This window comes from Theropithecus gelada, chromosome 1, assembly GCF_003255815.1.
Source record: "Theropithecus gelada isolate Dixy chromosome 1, Tgel_1.0, whole genome shotgun sequence".
In the NCBI taxonomy this organism is placed as follows: Eukaryota; Metazoa; Chordata; class Mammalia; order Primates; family Cercopithecidae; genus Theropithecus; species Theropithecus gelada.
In genome coordinates this window covers 142,943,158-142,963,408 of record NC_037668.1, presented here as the reverse complement: position 1 = coordinate 142,963,408, position 20,251 = coordinate 142,943,158, and the positions used below count along the sequence as shown (strand labels likewise).

At 37.6% G+C, this 20,251-nt stretch overlaps 1 protein-coding gene across 3 annotated transcripts in view; it reads right to left on the bottom strand.

Moving 5' to 3' along the window:
* The window catches only part of TAF1A (TATA-box binding protein associated factor, RNA polymerase I subunit A), a 31,144-nt gene extending 16,749 nt beyond the window's left edge, over positions 1 to 14,395 (bottom strand). For 2 of the 3 annotated variants that reach the window (XM_025395487.1, XM_025395480.1), the window contains exons 1-5: positions 13,714 to 14,395; positions 12,418 to 12,537; positions 8,108 to 8,277; positions 3,738 to 3,851; positions 1,403 to 1,601 (exon numbers count right to left, since the gene is read on the bottom strand). In XM_025395487.1, the coding sequence (XP_025251272.1) occupies positions 1,403 to 1,601; positions 3,738 to 3,851; positions 8,108 to 8,277; positions 12,418 to 12,535 (601 nt within the window). In that variant the 5' untranslated portion in view covers positions 12,536 to 12,537; positions 13,714 to 14,395. The remainder of the gene's footprint in view (positions 1 to 1,402; positions 1,602 to 3,737; positions 3,852 to 8,107; positions 8,278 to 12,417; positions 12,538 to 13,713) is intronic. The other variant, XM_025395492.1, reaches the window with a different exon arrangement.
* Between the last annotated feature and the right edge of the window lie 5,856 nt (positions 14,396 to 20,251).

The following is a 20,251-nucleotide window of genomic DNA, read 5'->3' as shown; positions in this document are numbered from 1 at the left end:
TGACATCAAAGACTGACTAGTCTAAATGGGAAGACATCTACACTAATAAAATATACCTGAAAAAACTTAGCACAATTAGAAAGCAAGAGATGAATAGCCAAATGATTCAGGCTGAACATGCAGCTGATATATTAAGTTTAAGGTGTAAGAATGAGGGGTTGAGACAGCAATCCAATGAGTCTTGAAGAGTAGAGAGCATTCTAGATGAGGAGACTCTACAAAGACCTCACAAGATTATTGTGATGAAGACAGCATTTCAGAGTATCTTGAAAGAAGAGGGAAGGGAGTCGAAGTTAGTGAAACTACCTGCCCAGAGACCAAGGAGATACCACTTATCACATAAGGAAATACTGCTTACTTAGTCCTAGTATTTAGGACTAAGCAGTCTTACTTACTTAGGACTAAGATATGGAGGAGAATGAAAACAGAAGGGGTTAATCCTAGAGAGACTATGGAGAAACTACACAAGGAAGCAATTTGCAAAGAATTATACAGCTCCAATGAATGCAAATCTGGGCATAAATGAAGATGATAACAGCACTGAAGGTTAAGAGAAGGGAAATCAGTTTGCGAACTGAATGGTCAACTTCTGGTATAGTCAATAAATCAAGAAATTGTCCATTATGACCTTTATACAAAACTGAAATGACCATTTTGACGTATTCTTTAAACATATTATTCTGAGAAATAACATAATAATATTACAAAATAAATTAAACTCCATTCTAGGCACACAGGAAGAAATGTTTATTATATGTAATAATGACTGCTAAAGAAAACCTATAGCCTTTCTTAGAAATTGGCAAAGACTTTCTTCTTGACCAAACTCCAGCCAGGCTCCTCTAAGCTCTCTTCTGAACTAGGCCTCAAACTTGGCCAATAAAAACTTGAACAGACAGTAACATAGTTTCTAACAGCTCAAGGCCACATCCCCAGGATTACCTCAGCCAGCCCCTCTTGAAATGCATGCCTGGGAAAACTCCAGAAAAATTTACTGGTGGTTCTGCCTTCTGCTTTTTAGCCTCCGCACCCCCACCCCTTACAACCCCAAGTCACCTCCATAGAAACTGGAATGGAGCTTAGCTCTTCCTCCTGTCAGTAGTTACTGAATCAAACCTGTCTTCACTGCTCTAATGTCTGGCTGTGTTTATCCTTGTCTAAACCACATTTAAAACAGCAACGAACCTAAAATAATCATGAACTTAATTATGAACCATCTAATTTGTGACTGAAGCCTTTTATATATCAGAAGTATTATAAAGGATCAAGAATTTTAAATCCATAAAAAGTCTGTTCACCGTAATATCTGGATGAAGTCAATAGGGAAATTACTAGATTACTCCTTAAGATCCCTCTGCCCCTCAGTCTCATCACAAGAAAAAGTTTACCTGTATTTACTCACCAAGCTTTGACAATTCCATCTTCTTTTTAGACCAGGTGTAATACTGTAAAAGCCCTTTATAGGCCTGAATAAGGTTGATTAATATTCCCCGGGAAGACGTGTTTTCACCATGTCTCCATGTCTCTGCCTCACTCAGATTTCTCTTAGCATCTTTAAGCATTCCATGATGCAGAAGGTATAATGCATGTTGTAAGGAGATCTGCAAAAATAATAAGGGCACACTGCCATTTAAGCCATTTGATAACCATTAGTCAAAAAGCTCAGTAAATATATAATACATGCTGGGCTAAGACCTTGGTAGAATACAAATAACCTGACATTGAAAATGTTGATGTTGGGGACAATCTGGCAAAGAAGTAAGACATAGGAAACAATTAACACTATGCAAATATGACCTAAATTATGTAAACTTACAAACAAAAGACAGTGTGATATACTGAGGAAAAAAGAGGCTTTGAAGATGGAGTGTCTTGGTTAATACACCACTTAAAAACTAAATAAACCTGGGTAAATTATTCACCCTTCGTGAGTCTCATTTGTTTTACGGGAACATTATTGCCCCTTCAGAAGGGTGTTTTCAAGATTAAATGAGATAATACTTGCAAACCACCTAATAGTTTGGCTCATAGCAGACATTCAATAAATATTACTATTTTATACATGCTATATAAGCTTAGAGAAAATATGTTAATAAGGGATGTTGAAGAATGACTTCAGTTCAGATGGAAAGGAAAGTGTATCCCTGATACAGGAGAAGCAGGAAGAATAATTATACAAAGAATGAGTATTACAAGAAGGGAAGACATTAAAGAGGAGAATGATTAGAACTACAATTAATCATATGGGTAGAGCCAAAGTACTGCAATAATTTGTCAACTGGCCTCTCCATTCCTGCCTCCCTACAATTCATCTTTCAAGTGGCTACCAAAGAAATCTCATCTTGTTAGTTATTTGCATAAACTCCTTCAATGGCTCCCACTGACTACAGAATTAAAATCCAAGTTCCTAGGGTGCAGCACACAGCGCCCAGCCTACTTCCTCCGACTTCTACCCAAATGACTTTTAGAGTAACTAAACTATTGGATGTAGGGCTTCTGAACTCTTTATAACCCCTGCCACACAGGGCTGCTTTCCCCTAATCTGCCTAGTGAACAACCAACAGCTCTTTCAAACTTATCTCAAGTATCACTTTCATTCTTTTCCTGATTCCCCTACCCATTAAATCCTAACCCTCTCTAGTTCCAGAGAACTGGCCATTTTCTCCTTTACCTTCTCACTATATGTTACATTTCTACTATGGTAGCCATAACACTTAATGCCATTTACATGATCTTCCTCTACTATTAAGAACCATGTCTAGAACAATACCTGGTAAGCGGCAATAAGTGTTTTTAAAATTATTAACAACAAAAAAAGTTTTATTATCTATCCTAATTATCACTCTCAGACTCTCATTGAGAAATGAGGTTCCCTTTCAGTTTCTTTACTTCAACTGAGTAGATTCTAGAAGCCAAAAGGGACCTAACCAACAGTTTAAACTTCACACTCTCCCCACAATCAAATGGCTATCCAGTTTAGACCTGAAAAAACAGATGCACAGCACACATCAGGGTAGGCCATTCCCATTTCCAATTGTTTAGTTAGAAAGCTTTTCTTAAGTAGAACTGTAAACTGCCTCCATTTAATTTCCACTCACAGTATACCTGGTCTACCAGAGAACAAAACCATAAGAGCACCTGGCACATAAAGTAGACACTCAAAACATTTTTTTAAAGCAAAGCATTTACAAACTTGTATTGAAAAAGTGCCCTTTGAGACAAAAACAGAGAGAGGGAGATACAATATTTTGAAAATATCTCAATCTTTTTCAATAAGACTTTTACAAAAGAATATATGAATTTGGAGGTCAAGATTCCACCTAAACATTAGGAGTACTAAAATATTTTCACGTATTTAAATTCCCAACTTGTTTAGCTCTTTCCTTTTTCTAAACACCAACTCTAAGCTCAAATGACTTCAGCAAACATTTCAGAATTTGACCCATCATCATACCACTGCAATCTCTGAATAACTGATTTTGGCAGCCAGAAGAAATACACAAAAAAAGGAATTTTCAGTCAGAGAACACGGGAGGTGACTGAAAATCAAGAAGTAAATGGTTCTCATAATGCTCTTTTCTTTCAGTTTCTCTTATTTATCCAGATGCCTTATCCTTGTCCCACATTTTTTAGGTTAACTACCTTATCACTGACACAAGCAATAAAAAAAAAAAAAAGAAAGAAAGAAAGAAAAAAAGAATACCGCAAGGGTAAATTCACAAAGCCCATATTCTCACCTTTAAATAATTCATGACGCCAATATTTTTCATCCGGTCAGCAAAAGTATTGAAAGTCTCCATGTTGCTTTTGGGATGATAAAATAGAATTTCACTTCCAAGCTTCCAAATAATCTGTCAAAGCAGAAATTACTGCCAAAATGTAAAACTTTTGCCTTATTCAGTTTCTGTCTAAGATATTGTTTTCCTGATTACAACATTAATAACCTGTGATTCCTTTTCCTAGAGACCACTCCCGTCAACATTTTACTCCACTTTGCCATGTAAAATTAATACTACTTCCTTATGTGATAGTTTCAACCTTCTAGATTTCTATTAAAATACCAGATAGTATAATAGTATCATTACTAATTTAGTAGTTTAAAGAAAGGCAGTTAAGGTACATATTTCATATAAAATGTTTAATTGGCATGGAAAGAAGAATATTAAAGTCAGAAAATTTGGGTTCTAATAATATTGGCTTCTTCGTTGTTCTCAGCCTCATCTTCATCATCTGCAAAATGAGGGCAACAAACTACCTATTTCCTGAGAGCCCATCAAATTCTACAACTATGGACTACATTTCTTCTATATTTAGAAGGCCAATTTAAGAATTTTCATTAGCTATGGACAAATCTTAATAAAAAAAATTTTATCCTCAGATCACCAAAACTTTGGGGTCAGAACTTGGAGCTCTTTTTTCATGAGAGCAAATCTCTATTTCTCTAACCTCAATTTAAAGTACAATAATAATACCAACTTCAAAGTAAATTAAACTGAACCATAAATCAATTATTTCTATGAACATACACATTGGTTGTATGTGGATACACATACTATCACTGGTATAATTATATATGACACACATATTATCAATTGGTATAATGATCCTCATCTTCCCAACTCAGAGATATCAAGATTTCATTTGTAGAATATCACACTGTAGTATCTGGGAACTTAAAGAAAACCTGGGTCTTGGATCACCTACCACCAGGGATGGGTAAATGCAGGGGGGGAAAAAAAGCAGGAAACAAAAACAAAAAAAGAAAACTTCGAGATTATTATAGCTATTCTTACACCCAGTGTACACAAAATTACATGGGACACCTGTTAAAAAGAGATATTCTATTACAGGCTCACACCTGTAATCCCAGCATTTTGGGAGGCTGAGGCAGGCGGATCACGAGGTCAGGAGATGGAGACCATCCTGGCTAACACGGTGAAACCCCATCTCTACTAAAAATACAAAAAATTAGCCAGGCATGGTGGCAGGCGCCTGTAGTCCCGGCTACTCAGGAGGCTGAGGCAGGAGAATGGCGTGAACCCAGGAGGTGGAGCTTGCAGTGAGCCAAGATCGTGCCACTGCACTCCAGCCTGGGTGACAGAGTGAGTGAGACTCCATCTAAAAAAAAAAAAAAAAAAAAGATACTCTGACTCAGTAAGACAGGGGTGTGGAGTAGAAGAATTTATACTTTCAATGAAAGCCTTCGGTGATCCAAATAGAGCCAAAGAAGTGCTCAAAAACCACTCATCCAATTCCTTCATTTTACAAAACAAAATCTGGACAAGAAGAGGCTGTAACATGTCCAATGTTTCACAGGTATATGTAACTTAAGTCCATAAATTAAATTTTCAATGAATGGTTAAACTTTTTTTTCAGCTTTCTTTTTTTTGCTTTAGAAGATAACTAATTGATGCAATGGTGACTATGTCAGTAAGACCTATGAGACACTCATGTCAAGTTATTTGTGGGTAAACTGTCTTTTACTGAAGAAATTTAGTAGTACATGCCAGGCACTGTTTTAATCCTGCCCTGTGAAATTTACATTCTATGCAGAGAGACAAACAATAACCAAGAAATATAATTAAATTGTCAAGTGTTAGGGGAAAAGAATGGAGCAGGATAAGGAGATCAGGAGTGCCATTCAGAAAGTGCAGGTTGCAGATGGAGTAAGGCAATTGCAATTTTAAATAATCAAGGTAGGCCTCATTGAAAAGGGGCCTTGAAGGAAGGTACCTATAGAGATAGCTGAAGAAAGAGCTTTCCAAGAACTGGTTAAGGCAAAGGCAATCAGTCAGGAATATGCCTGGCCCATTCAAGTAAGAACAAGGAGACCAATAAGGATGGAAAAGAAAAAACAAGCAAGAGAATACAGGTTGAATATCCCTTATCTGAAATCGTTGGGACCAGAAATGTTTCAGATTTGAAATTTTTTCCGCTTTTTAAATATTTGTATATACATAATGAGACTGGGGATAGGACCAAAGGCTAAACATGAAATTCACTTATGTTTCATATACACCTATACATACAGCCTGAAGGTAATTTTATACAATATTCTTGAAATTTTGCGCGCAAAACAAAATTTATACATGGAACCATCAGAAAGCAACGGTGTCACTATCTCATGTCAGTACTCAAAAAGCTTTGAATTTTGTAGCATTCTGGTTTTCACATTTTTGAATTCGGAATGCTCCACCTGTTTCAGGAGATGAAGTCAGAGAGGTCAAACAAGGAAAGGGAGTAAGCACATCATATAGGAATTTACAGGCAATTATGACTTTGGCTTCTACTGAATGAAATGGAAAGCCATTACAGTGTTTTCAGCAGAGGAGTGACATGATATGACATGTTTTAAAAAGCTCACTCTGAATCATTAGTCATTAGAGAAATGCAAATCATAGTCAGGATGATGCCACTTCACAACCACAAGGATGACTATTATCAGTAAGACAGGACAATAACAAAATATTGGCAAGGACTGGAAAAATTAGAAGCCTCAGATATTACTGGTGAGAATATAAATGGTATGGCCACTTTGGAAAACAGTCTGGCAGCTCCTCAAGAGGCTAAACATAGTGTTACCATATGACCAGCAATTCCACTCCCAGGTGTAGACCCAGGAGAAATTAAAACAAATGTCCACACAAAAACCTGCACACAAATGTTCGCAGAAGCATTATTTCCAATAATCAAAAAGCAAAAACAACCTAAGTGTCTAACAGCTGATAAATGGACAAATAAAACATGGTATTTCCATATGACAAATTATTTGGCAATAAAAGTAATGAAGTACTTATACATGCTACAACATGGATAAACCATGAAAACATTATGCCAAGTCCAAGAAACCATTTACAAAAGGCCACATATTGTACGGAACCACTTATATGAAATGTCCAGAATAGAAAATAGATTAGGCTGGGCACAGTGGCTCACGCTTGTAATACCAGCACCTTAGGGACGCCGAGGCGGACAGATCACTTGAGGCCAGGAGTTGAAACCGTGTCTTCACTAAAAATACAAAAAATTAGCTAGGTGTGGTGGTGCATGCCTGTAATCCCAGCCAACCAAGAGGCTGAGGTACAAGAATGACTTGAACCCAGGAGCTGGAGCAAAGATCATGCCACTGTACTCCAGCCTGGGCAACAGAGCAAGAATCTGTCTCAAAAGAAAACAAAAAAAGAAAAAGAAAGTAAAGATTAGTGGCTGCCAGTGTCTGGCAGCTGTGAGGAGGGATGGGGAAGACTGCAAGTGGGTACAGGGTTTTGGTTTCATGGGAGAAAAAAAGGTTCTAAATTTAGAGTGTGGTAATGGTTGGCTGCACAACTCTGTAAACATATGAAAATACATTGAACTGTACAATTTAAATGGATGATGGTGTATTAACAACATCTTGATAAAACTAAAAAAAAAAAGATCACTCTGGTTGGAAAAAGAGAACAACTCTTTCAAGAAGTTTTGCTGAAAGAGAGTAAAACTAGGAAGCATAGTCAATGGGGGAAGTTTGGGTCAAGAGACGATTTTAAGACAGAATAGGCTAGGCATGGTGGCTCACACCTGTAATCCCAGCACTTTGGGAGGCCAAGGCGGGTGGATCATGAGGTCAAGAGATTGAGACCATCCTGGCCAACATGGTGAAACCCCGTCTCTACTAAAATACAAAAAATTAGCTGGGCGTGGTGGTGCACGCCCGTAGTCCCAGCTACCCAGGAGGCTGAGGCAGGGGAATCACTTGAACCCAGGAGGTGGAGATTGCAGTGAGCCGAGATTGTGCTACTTCACTCCTGCCTGGTGACAGAGCAAGACCCTGTCTCAAAAAAAAAAAAAAAAAGAGTAACAAAATTTTTACATGATGATGGGAAACATCCATAAAGAGGGGGGAAAAGGAAGAATTATTGGAATGAATATTTTATTCTCCTTTAAAATAACAGGTAAAAAGAAGTGTGTAAATAAGGTCCCAATACAAACTCTCCACCCAAAAGTAGTTTTAGTAGCTTTTAGCAAAATCACTGAGATTCTGTAAAAGGTACTATAGGTGAAGGTGAAGCTGGAGGCAGAAACTCCTGGGAATCTATCATTTCTTCCAGCAAACTCAAACTTTGTTTACCTCAGGTGCAGCCTGCCTTTTGTAGCTATCTGAATCTTCCAAGGTCTGAAAATAACTGTACATGTATTCTGCAGCTTGCTGCCATTGGTGCTTCAGCAGAGCTTCTTGGACAAAACTTAAACAAGCACTTGTTGTCTGAGCAAAATCCTTCTTCCTTTTCCCTCCAATGGCTATAAAAATGAAAAAGAAAAGAGTTTTTATCCACAATGGCTCCAGTTCAACTATTCAAAAAACTTACTTCTGATGAGAAGTTTTAACAAGTAAACAGTAGGCATTACTTGACCCAGCCCATTTCCAGTATCAAAGCCAGCTTCACTTGAAACAAACCCTTCTACATTATATTAATTATTTTTAGCAGATTAAAAAAATATCTAATTTGATGTTTTGGGGCTACTAGAGTCACCAGAGCCTTTAAATCTGATGCAATCATCCTTTAATCCTTGTGCTAAATAATTTGGGGAGAATCTCTCAAACAGGCCCCCAAAAGCACAGTCCCAGGTATTTAGAATGGGTAAAATGCCAGGTCATTCTAGGCAAACATGGTCTTTATTACCTACCCATGTTCTGCAAACTCCAAGTGGGCTTTCATTTTTTAAGGACCAAATTCCTAGTAACTCAATGATATTAAATACAAATGAGATTAGAACAGTTGCAAAAATAAACATTTATATCTCTAAAGTATTGGCAATCCCAATGTTAAGAACATTTGGGCTTAGATACAGGGCTATTATATAAATGACTAGTTACATTGCTACCTCTTCTTCTCTTCCCACAGAACTACGAGACCCCTCTAGTCCAGCTGGGTAATTGTACTCCAGTAAGTACACAAAGGTACTTTGCAAAGATACTTTTAAAACAATTAACTTGCAGATCTTTGATTTCCTTACATACCCTTTCCACAAGTTAATCTCCTAGACAGCTGTGCCTACATAGTCAAAGCTTCACAATCAAAATCATTACATATTATCTGAAGGTGAAAACACAGGTGTTGAAAAAGTAAATAACTCTAACATCTCCTTTGGCAAGTCAGGCAATTCCCAATTCTTTGCTTATCAAAACATAATTTTTTACAATAAATCATGTAATTTTTCATGAATAATTTAGAAGAAATTCAAGGACCTGATGCATGGCTATAATTAAACTCCATTCACTGCCATCTTCTTACTTATGTGACTAAGGTTTCTCAGAATTTATGTCAGTTAAAAAAAAAATAGCATAATCAATGCTAAATCTTTTCTCATCCTAGAAATACATAAAAGTCACCCACAAATATATTTAAAAAATTGGGAAAAAGTTTTAGATAACTTTATTTAAAAAAAAAAAAAAGAAAGAAAGAAAAAAGAGGGTCTTGCTCTGTCACCCAGGCTGGACCGCACTAGCACAATCATAGCTCACCGTAGCCTTGACCTCCTGGGTTCAAGTGATCCTTTCTTTTGGCCTCCCAAAGTGCTGGGATTATGAGCATGAGCCACCACACCTGGCCAGCAACACTTTTAATACATGTTATATTGATCAGCTATGTACAACTATTAATGATAGCAATGTCTCAACCTAGAAAAGTTTTAATTCTTAAAACTTATAGGATATAAACACAAAAAAGTATAAATGTTGATACATAACTTTTATTGCAAGAAGTACAACAAAAAGGAACATAAAATTCCATCTATTAAAAACTTTTTCTTAATTTTTAAATGGATAATGCAAGGTATTAAAACTGTATGTCACTCCTATGCTATCTGGACTCCATCACATATAAAGTAATATATATTCATTTAAAAATACCAACGTGCTGGAAATTACATCTCTTGAAAATATTAAACATACAATAAAATATTTTCAGATGATTCCTTAAAACTGTGCAAGGTAGTACTCAATTTTTCAGAAAAAAGTAGGGGATACAAAAGTGAAAAGTTTGAAGACTACTGCGCTAGTGTTCTCAGACTTTTGAATGTACATACAAATCACCTGGGGACCTGCCCGTGCTACTCAATGTGGTCCTGGAACATGCAGAAGTATCACCTGGAATCTCATTACAACTACAGAGTACTATGCCCAGCTCTCTGAATCAGAAGCTGCATTTTATAAGATCCCCACACCAAAGCTGCTCAGCGTCGGTGGCAATACCAGCCAGCCAGCCTAGGAAACTGACAAAACACCTCATCCTTAAAACATCTTTTATTTACCTAAAGGAGAGAACTGTTCTCAGGCTAAGCTCCCTTCTATCGCTCAAGCTTTCACAACTGAGACTACAAATCGACTTTAGATAACTATACCTAAATGCTTGGAAAATACTTTTGTCTTCCAACCTAGCCTAGTTACCTCAGGAAAAGTTCTCTTCTCCTTTCATTCTTTAATGAGCAAAAGATAGTCTTACTTGATCCTGATAACTTTAAGAAAAAAAAAATTGTCAAGGAAAACACATTTTTACATGGAATAGAGATGTACAATAAAGAACTAGTGTCATCAACCTAACTTCTAATATGCTACTCAAAGAATCTGGAAACTTATCAGTCTGTCAACAAATATTTTTTGGGCACCACTGTGTGCCAAGCACTACTGCAGGTACTCATCATACAGCTTCAATCCAGACTGGCCCTGTCTTCAAAGTTTTTGTTCTAAGGGGCTTGCTGGGCATGCCCTTCAAAATGCCAAAAGATATCTACCAGCATAAAAAAGAAATACAGCAACTGTTAGGCAATTTTGTTTTCCTATTATGGTTAATTACCAGCACAATGTCAATATTACTTCCAAGTATTTTCTCATTGCAGACCAAAAGTATTTTGGGTTTAACAGGCTATCCACGACATATAAAATATTTCTAAGCATGTAAATTTTGGTCTTAAACCTATCTGCTTGCAGACTGACTCAGACTTTCTATAGAACACTGGTAACAGAAACATACCCAAGTATGATATAACTATAGGAAATTTAAATTATTAGTTCCCTACCAGGGATGAAGTAGCACTATCTCTGAAGTATCATTCATTCAAATCTGCCTTAAGCCACGTGCATTAATCTAGCAAAACTAAAATGAGGAGAGGAAAGGCACTATTATTTTTCAACACTCACTATGCATGAGATACTATGCTAGGTACTTTACATATATTGTCTCATTTTAAAAAATATATCTCAGTGGTTAAAAGTGTAGGCTTTGAGATCAGACAAACCTGGATTTGACTTCTGATACCACCACTTACGAATTTAATGTCTTTGAGATTCAGTTTCCTCCTACCTAAACTGCCTAGCACAAAAATTTATTGAGAATTTACTGAGATCATTAAATGAGATGATACTTAGATCGAAAGAAAAAATGGAAGCGAAATTTTAGGAGCCAAGGAATCTCTGTCAAGGGGAAAAAAGTCTGGGCAAAAAAATACATATTTAAGGGCAGTAAGTAAAATGCTGGTTCAAATGTAATCCCAAATGTAAACCACTCAATACGCCAGCATACAAATAATAGCTTCTTTTATTTATACTTATATTAAATAAATTCTTATAGGGAATTTATCCCATAGAAAAACATACTTGCATTTATATTAGATAAAAATGGGGGAAATTTTATCCCATAGAAAAACATGCTTGCATTTACATTAGATAAAAATGAGGGAAAATGCTCTTTTATCTAGGCCGGGTGCAGTGACTCACACCTGTAATCCCACCACTTTGGGAGGCTGAGGAGGGCAGGTCACTTGAGGTCCAAGAGTTCAAGACCAGCCTGGCCAACATGGTGAAATCCTGTCTCTACTAAAAATACAAAAACTAGCCAGGCGTGGTGGCAGGTACCTGTAATCTCAGCTACTTGGGAGGTTGAGTAGAATCACTTGAACCCGGGAGGCAGAGGTTGCAGTGAACCGAGATCTAGCCACTGCACTCCAGTGTGGGCAACAGAGCAAGACTCTGTCTCCAAAAAAAAAAAAAAAAATCTATTACGTGATCAATTCTATTTGAAATAATTTCAATGCAATTCAACAGCAACTTCTTGAACACTTCCTGGGCATGTTTTCCTCAATGGCAGAGACCATATCTTCTTCATCTATGACTCCCCAATATTTAATCAATGCCAGAAATAAAAGTGCTCAGTAAGTATTACTGGAAAAAAATGTGTATCTAGCATAATACAGACTACTATTAACCCAAAGTCAAAGAGTTCTAAAAGAAAAAACACTTTTTTTTGGCTTACAGCCTAAAAACACTCCACATATTCCTCTTGAAAATTAAACCAGCCTGGTTATTGATTTTGTATCCATATCGAATCTTACCATCTCCTTACATTTTAAGTTAAAATGGCTCAATGTTACTGTTTTACTTACCCACAGTTTCTACGTATGTTTGAAGCCAAGGAAAATGCATTCCTGCCCCAGTGAGCACAGATGTTTCCACTTCATCATCTGTCACAGGCCCTTTTAATTCTTCACTGAAATCACTCATACCTATTACAAACTGAGATATCAGTTACTTTCTGTACATCTTAATCCACAGTCTTCTGAGTTGTACAGAAAAACAGCAATCTTTTTATCTAATAAATACAATTTGATCAGCAAAATGCATGATACCTGTCAGCTCTTTTAAAGTAAAAAATGAATTTAACTATGTCAGCAACAGCCAAAATGAATGAGACATTAAAAAGACCGAACTACTAATGTTTCAAGTCTATATAAAGATAAGTAAGATACTGCCCCTCTAATTTAAAAAAATCTCAGGTCTAGACGAAGAAACAGCAAAACGTATAATAACAAAACAATACGAGAAGTATAATAATAGTACTAGCAGCTAATATTTATTAGGCCCTTACTACGCACCAGAAGTATAAATTATCTAATTTAATCCCCACAGCAATCCTGAGGTGGGTATTATTACTTTCTTCCATGTTAAGATTGAACAAACTGAGGGGCTTAGTGAAATGATAGAACCTGCCTAACATCACAATAAAGGTGAGGACGTTATTCTAGGAAATAGAACACTAAACTACTTAGCATGACTAGAAGTCGGGGTGTGTGTGGAGGCGGGTGCGGAAGGTGAGAAACGAACCTAAAAAAATAATCATAAGCCAAGCTGAGTTTGGACTTACTCCTAAAGATGCTCAGGGCCCCTTCCTCATTCCCCATATGAAATCGAGTATTAGTGCCCCTGATACTGCCTCCCAAATTTCCCCAATTTCCCCTCTTCTCTGCAATCCTATAGCACTACCCTAGTTCAAGACCCCTTCAAACAGTGCCTAGATTACTGCATTAGCTTTCTAAATAATTATCCTGGCTCAGATTTTGCTTCTCTGCATTACACCCAGAGAAAACCTTCTAAAATCAAATTCTGTGGCTACGAGTACGAATTTTAAGTAACAAATGAATTTGAATCTGACTCATCATGTATTTTGAGGAGTAGTTACACAAATCCTCCCTTTCCAAATCCTCAAAAATCCAAATTGGTGTCCCGCAGTTGCCACGGCAACCAAAGCTTCTCTAGCCCCTTCTCTCGTTCTCAGACTCCAAGGGTTTCAGGTATTAGGAGGAAATATTAGGAGAATATTAGGAGAACATGGATGAATCCTGACACACCCCTTCCCGTCCCATTTAAACGCAGGAACCACGGACGATATCTGCGGCACTTACCGGCTTAAAATTAGAGCTCCTCAGTAAAGCTAAACTCAGTCTCCGACTCCGAACCACGTGAAGAAATTCCCACCGGAAGACGGGTTAGGAGAGCTTTATATGAGCATGCGCAAAACCTGGTTTAGGCATTCGGGCTGCGCGCGGCCCAGCTCGTAAATCCTGCGGTAGCAGGCGTATTGTTGGCCTCGCCTCGACCCCGGAAGTGACTTCTGGAAGTGACCCAGGAAGTGACAGTGAACTGCCTCTCTCCGATTAGTTTTGCCCGAGCTTTATTTTTGTCTGTCTCAGCTAGAAAGTGGGAGACTTTCATTTAAAATGGAAATTGGGGCGAGGGGTCGGCGGCTGGGCGAAGGGAGCATTCAAAAGCGCAGAATGTCACTTTACCCGAGAAATTCACTACGATGGGCCATTGGTTTCTGCTCGGCTCGCAGGCGCACTGCACGAGTGGAGGCGTGGCTAGTGGCTGTGACGAGACAAATCCATGCATATCCTGTTCATTGCGAGCTTGAAAGTTCTTTTCTATTACAGTTTTAGCTTTGGGTTTAATTGGTTCGACTCCCTTCTCCACAATTTGGGCGAGAATTTCTTTTGCCTTCTCAGCAAAAATTGTTCTGCGGACCCGTCTGGTTCAACTTGCATGAGGGACGTTGAGACAAACAAATGAAATATGGGTCAAAAGTAAGACGGTTAAGGAAACGCAGTGTGCTTCTCCAATATTTGGAGGGCTGATCCGTGAAAGAAGAATCAGACCTTTTTTCTTAGCAGCAGAGAACAGAACTAGGACTAATAAGTGAAAGCTAAAGGGAGGCTGCTTTCAAGTCACAGCAAGAAAGAATTTTGTCCACAAATGAGGATGCACAAATAATAAGCTCCCCCACGAATCACTGAGTTTCCTCTGTGAAGGTGAACAATTTGGGTAGAATCAGAGTATCAGAGGGGAAATTAAAGGGTCTAGTAAGAGTTTGAGGCTGGGCACGGTGGTTCATGCCTGTAATCCCAGCACTTTGGGAGGGCAAGGCAGGCGGATCGTTTGAGTTCAGGAGTTCAAAACCAGCCTAGGCAACATGATGAAACCCCGTCCCTACAAAAAAAATTTTAAAAAATAAGCTGGGGTGGTGGTGCATGCCTCTAGTCCCAGCTACTCGAGAGGATGAGGTGGGAGGATCACCTGAGCCCGGGGAGGAGGAGGCTGCAGTGAACTGTGATCACGCTACAGCACTTCAGCCTGGGCGACAGAATGAGACCCTGTCTTTAAAAAAAAAAAAATTGTACATGGATTCCTTAAAATGCTACAAATAGTTGATTCTATGTTGTCTTCATAAACAATATGCAGTAGTTAAGGACTTACAAGAAAAGTTCTTTCTGCTGCTCTTTCTGTCATTAGTTCTTGAGTCCTCACTCAAGCTTGTGCTCTAACTCTACAGGCAGGGCTAACATAAATTATGCATAGTTCAGGAGAGCACACACAAAATAACATACATAATCATTATTTTCTTGACTAGAGGCTTAGTCTGGCTACTTTTCTCCCATTGGCTTGAGGTATAAATTCACCAAAACCAGCCCAGAAATTATTTTACATGGCTAAAAGTTTATGTTCTCCCGAAAGTGAGGAAGAACTTTCTGATTTTCCTTGAAGTTCTCAAACACCTCTAAGGAGCAGTAGGAAACAATGGGAATAACTTAATGTGCCCTACCTACCTTTTTTCTTTCCCAGGCGACAATTCTGACGGAAAATGTGTTGGAGAGAAGAGATTTTAAAAAATCAACTAGATCACATCCAATAGCATAAACAAGAAGGAAGGAGGGAAGTTGCGGTGGCAAGCACCTGTAGTCCTAGCTACTCCGGAGGCTGAGGCAGGAAGCTCGCTGAGCTCAAAAGTTCAAAAGCTCGATGCCATCCTGGACAACATAGCAAGACCACGTCTAAAAAAAAAAAAAAAAAAAAAGACGTGACAAATATGAAAACATAAAGCATGCAAAAGACTTTTCTAGATTTCAATCTATAAGAAAGCATGTCCTAAGAAAAAGATGTTCTTAACAATTGCTTTGTACTAAAGAGCAACTTAATATGGTGATGAATTATGTTGTTTTTAAAGTTGCAAACTGTCATTTAAGGAATATTATTTCCATGAACGCTTCCTGTACAATCTGTTAAAGGACAAACTTCACACAGCCAAACAGTTGAAGAGACTTCATCATAAATAGACTATCCTATATCACAGCTAACAAGAATAAAAAAGGAATGTGGTATGAAAGCATAAAAACAAAAATATCTCAGAAAATAATATAGAGAAAACTAAAATACATGGGCTAGAATTCCACACCAGGGACTGTATCCTCAAAGACACAGTTTTTTCTTCTTTTTTTTTTTTCATGTTTCCGTGCTCTGAGTAGCTACAAAAAGAAGACCAGCCTATCCTGCTGGAGAGAGTGGCCAGGTGAAGAAAGAGCCCTTGGAGTGTGAAAGACCACAGGGAAAGAGAGGCCACATGGAACCAACAGTCAGCACCTTGGTTTTGGACATGTGAAGAAATTCATCTCAGACTGTGTATCCTAAATCAGGCACTTGCCAAATGCAACTACATGAGCGAGACCAGTTGACAACACACGGAGCAGAGGTGAGCTGTTCTCAGCCCTATACTCACAAAATTATGAGCAATAAAACAGTTGTTATTTTAAGTCACTGAAGTTTGCACTGATTTCTTACATAGGAATAGATAAATGAAACACAGATGTTGATCATTTGCATCTTCTCTCTTTTTTATGACTACTCTTGTTGGAGATTACCAGTTTATTTCTGCCATGGTTAGAAAACAAACTCTGAAATTTTGACACTTTAAAGTTTTTTGAGACTTACTGTGCCCATAATATAGTCTATCTTGGTAAATGTTCTATGAGCAGTAGACAAGAATAAGTATTCTGTAGTTACTGAGCATTGTGTCCATCAACGTCAATGTGATTAAGGTGGTTAATAGTTTTCTTCGGATCTTCTATATTGCATTGATTGTTTTGTGTGTAGTGTTACTATTAATTATTGAGATAGGAGTGTAAAACTCAAACTGTGGTTGTGAATTTGCCACTTTCTTTAGTTTTGTCAGCTTTTCTTTTGCATTTTTGAATCTCTGTTATTGGGCATATAAACATTTGTGGTTCTTGTGTCTTCTTGATGAATTGACCATTTTATCATTATGAAATGTCTTCATCGCTGATAATACTCCTTATCTTGAAGTCTAATTCATTCGATATTAGTATAGCCACTACAGCCTTCCTGGCTTACTGTTTACTGTTATATCTTTATCCATCCTTTTACTTTCAACCTGTGTTTTTTAATTTAATGTGCTTCTATTACAGACAACAGATAGTTGAGTTTAAGTCTATCATTTTGCTATTTGTTTTTGATTTGTCCCATTAGTTTTGTATTCCTTTGTTCTCCACTTTCTGCTTTCTTTTGGGTTAATTAATGTTTTTGTATTTCATCTTAATCCCTCTGTTGGCTTTAATTATATCTTTTTGCATTATTGCTTTACAGTGTTTCTGAGAATTATCAAATACATTCTTAATTTATCACAGCCTTAGAGTTAAAATTATGATACTTCATGTAAAATAAAACAGCCTTGCAGTAGTAAAGTTCTACTTACCACCTACCCAAGTCCTTTGTGCTTTGTTGTCATATATATAACATCTATGCACATTGTTATTTTTGCCTTAGTCATATGTATTTCAAAGAAATTAAGAGAAGAAAAATATATATTACCTTTTATGTATTTCCCTACATTTTACTATTTCCAGTTCTTTTCATTTCTTCCTGTTTGTGGTGAATTATCTTTAAAAATAACTGTCAAAAAGTATTCACATTCTTGTATGTGCATGTTGCTTCTACCTTTAAGAAATAGAATCAGCCGGGCATGGTGGTTCATGTCTGTAATCCCAGCACTTTGGGAGGTCAAGGCAGGTGGATCACAAGGTCAGGAATTTGAGATCAGCCTGGACAACATGGTGAAACCCTGTCTCTACTAAAAATACACACACACACACACACACACACACACACAAATTAGCTGGGCGTGGTGGCACATACCTGTAATCCCAGCTTCTTGGGAGACTGAGGCAGGAGAATCGCTTGAACTTGAGAAGCAGAGGTTGCAGTGAGCCGAGATCACACCATTACACTCCAGCGTGGGTGACAGAGTGAGACTCTGTCTCAAAAAAAAAAAAAAGAAAGAAAAGAAAAAAAGAAACAGAATCTATATTCCCACCCCTTGAATCTGGGCTGGTTTTTTAACTTGCTTTGATGAACAAAACATGGTGAAAGTGATGTCATACCAATTCTAGGCCTAGCCCCTAAGAAGCCATACACCTTTACTTTTATCCTCTAGAAATCTGGCCAACAAATAAATAAGTTTAGAGTAGATTACTAAAGAATGAAAAACATTTCAGCCAACCATCCCAACCATTTCAGCCACACAGCTGAACTACCGGACATGTGAATGAAGCTAGTTTGGAAGTTCCAGCCCTGGCTAAACACCCAGCTGAGTGCAGCCACCTGAGTGACCCCAGCCAATAATATCCAGAGCAGGAGAATCATCCAGGTAAGCAAAGCTATAGAATAGCGAGAAATAATAAATGATTATTATTTTAAATTACTAAATCTATTATATCAAAAGGATAACTAAAACATTACAGATTTCAGTTTCCATCTGGTATGTCGTCTTTCATCCTAAAGAATTTTTTCTAGCGTTGCTTACAGTGGAGGTCTATTGGTGTTGAATTTTCTGTTTTTATTTATCTGAAAATATCAATTCTGTCTTCGGTTTTGAAGGATTTTCTTCTAGATATAGGATTCTGGATTAGCAGTTTTTATACATCATCAGTACTTTAAGCCCTCTGATGATTTTAACCTGTTTTTGATGAGAAGTCAGCTATCACTTTATTATTTTTGTCCATGCATAATGTATTATGTTTCTCAGACTGCCTGTAAAACTTTTCTTTCCCAATACTTGGTTATTGGCAGTTTGACCATAATGTGTCTAGGTGTGATTTTCTCTGTAATTAGCCTATTTGGTATTCACTGAGTTTCCTAGATTTGTCCATTTGCTTTATGATAACTTGGGATATTTTCAGCCATTATTGTCTTAAATATTTTTTCTGTGCAATTATGCTTCTGCTCCCTTTCTGGGACTCCAATTATATGTATGTAAGACCACTCCATATTGATATGTACCAAGACTCAGTTCATTTTTTTCCTGAGCTTTAGACTGAATACTTTTATTGATCTATCATCAAGTTAACTTTTTTGTTGTTTTTGCAGTGTCCAGTCTACTGATAAGCCCATATTGTGAATTTTTAAATTCAAATTCTGTACTTCTTAGTTCTTGAAATATGTCTTTTTTAAAAAAAGTTTTCATTTATATGCTGATATCCCATTTATTATGACTCTATTCCTTTAAGTCCTTGAAAGTACAAAAGCTAGGTTAAATTTTTTTTCTGCTAATCCCAACATCTGGATCATCTCACAGACATTTTTTTTAATAGACTGCCTTTTCTCTTATGGTTCACATCTTTCTATCTCTGTGGATATCTGATAAAACTTAATTGTATACTGGACATTTGTAGTGATATTTATAGGGAATCTGGATTGTGTTGGCTTATTTAAATTATATTATGTTTTGTGTGGCATGCAGCTTAATTAGTGGTGGATTCTTTGGGTCACGTGAAATTTGGTATTATTCATTTTCAGTATAAGTCTTATTTGGTTTTAAATTTAGTCCTAGCATATTCCCCTTACTCTTTTGTATGGGTCTTTCTCCTAAGGCTTGGTTCTGGATTCTCAATTAAGTGCTCAAGGTATTAGTGAAGTTACTCCACTGCTAGGTTGGAAATCTAATGTCTTCCAGCACTGCCTCACCCTTAGTATCACTCTTCAGCCTTTCCCCTACAGCAGGCAAGCTCTGCTAAGTCTTGCAAGGTCTCGCCTGGCACATGTGTATCCTCAGTGAATTTCCATACAAGCTTTCAGTATTACCCCCTTCTCTGTCTCCGTCTCTCTCCCTCTCTCTCTCTCTCCCCCCCGCTTCTCTGTCTCTTCCTCTCTCTCTCTTTCACACACACACACACACACACACACACACACACAGAGAGAGAGAGAGAGAGAGCGCTCAGATATTCTAGCCTACAAAATTTCAGCCATTCCAACAACCTTGAACTCTGATAATTTCCTCCTCAACTCAGCAAGGCCACCACTTTACTTAAGTGTCTCCTTCCTGATTATGGAGTTCACCTGCGTGTTTTGCGCTCATGGATCAGTCACGTGCTGCCTGTTTATCATTGCCTGAAAACAGTTGCTTTAAGTAGTTTTTCTAGTTTCTTACTCGTTTGTGACAGGAAGGCAAGTCCAGTACCAGGTACTTAGTCATGGTTCAAAGCGAACATACTAACTTCCTTATACACTTTTCCATCATTCGTGATGAAGACACTCATTAAACGGCAAATTATAGAGAAACTCTGTAGCATCTCTTTTAATGTCCATGAAAACCAAAAT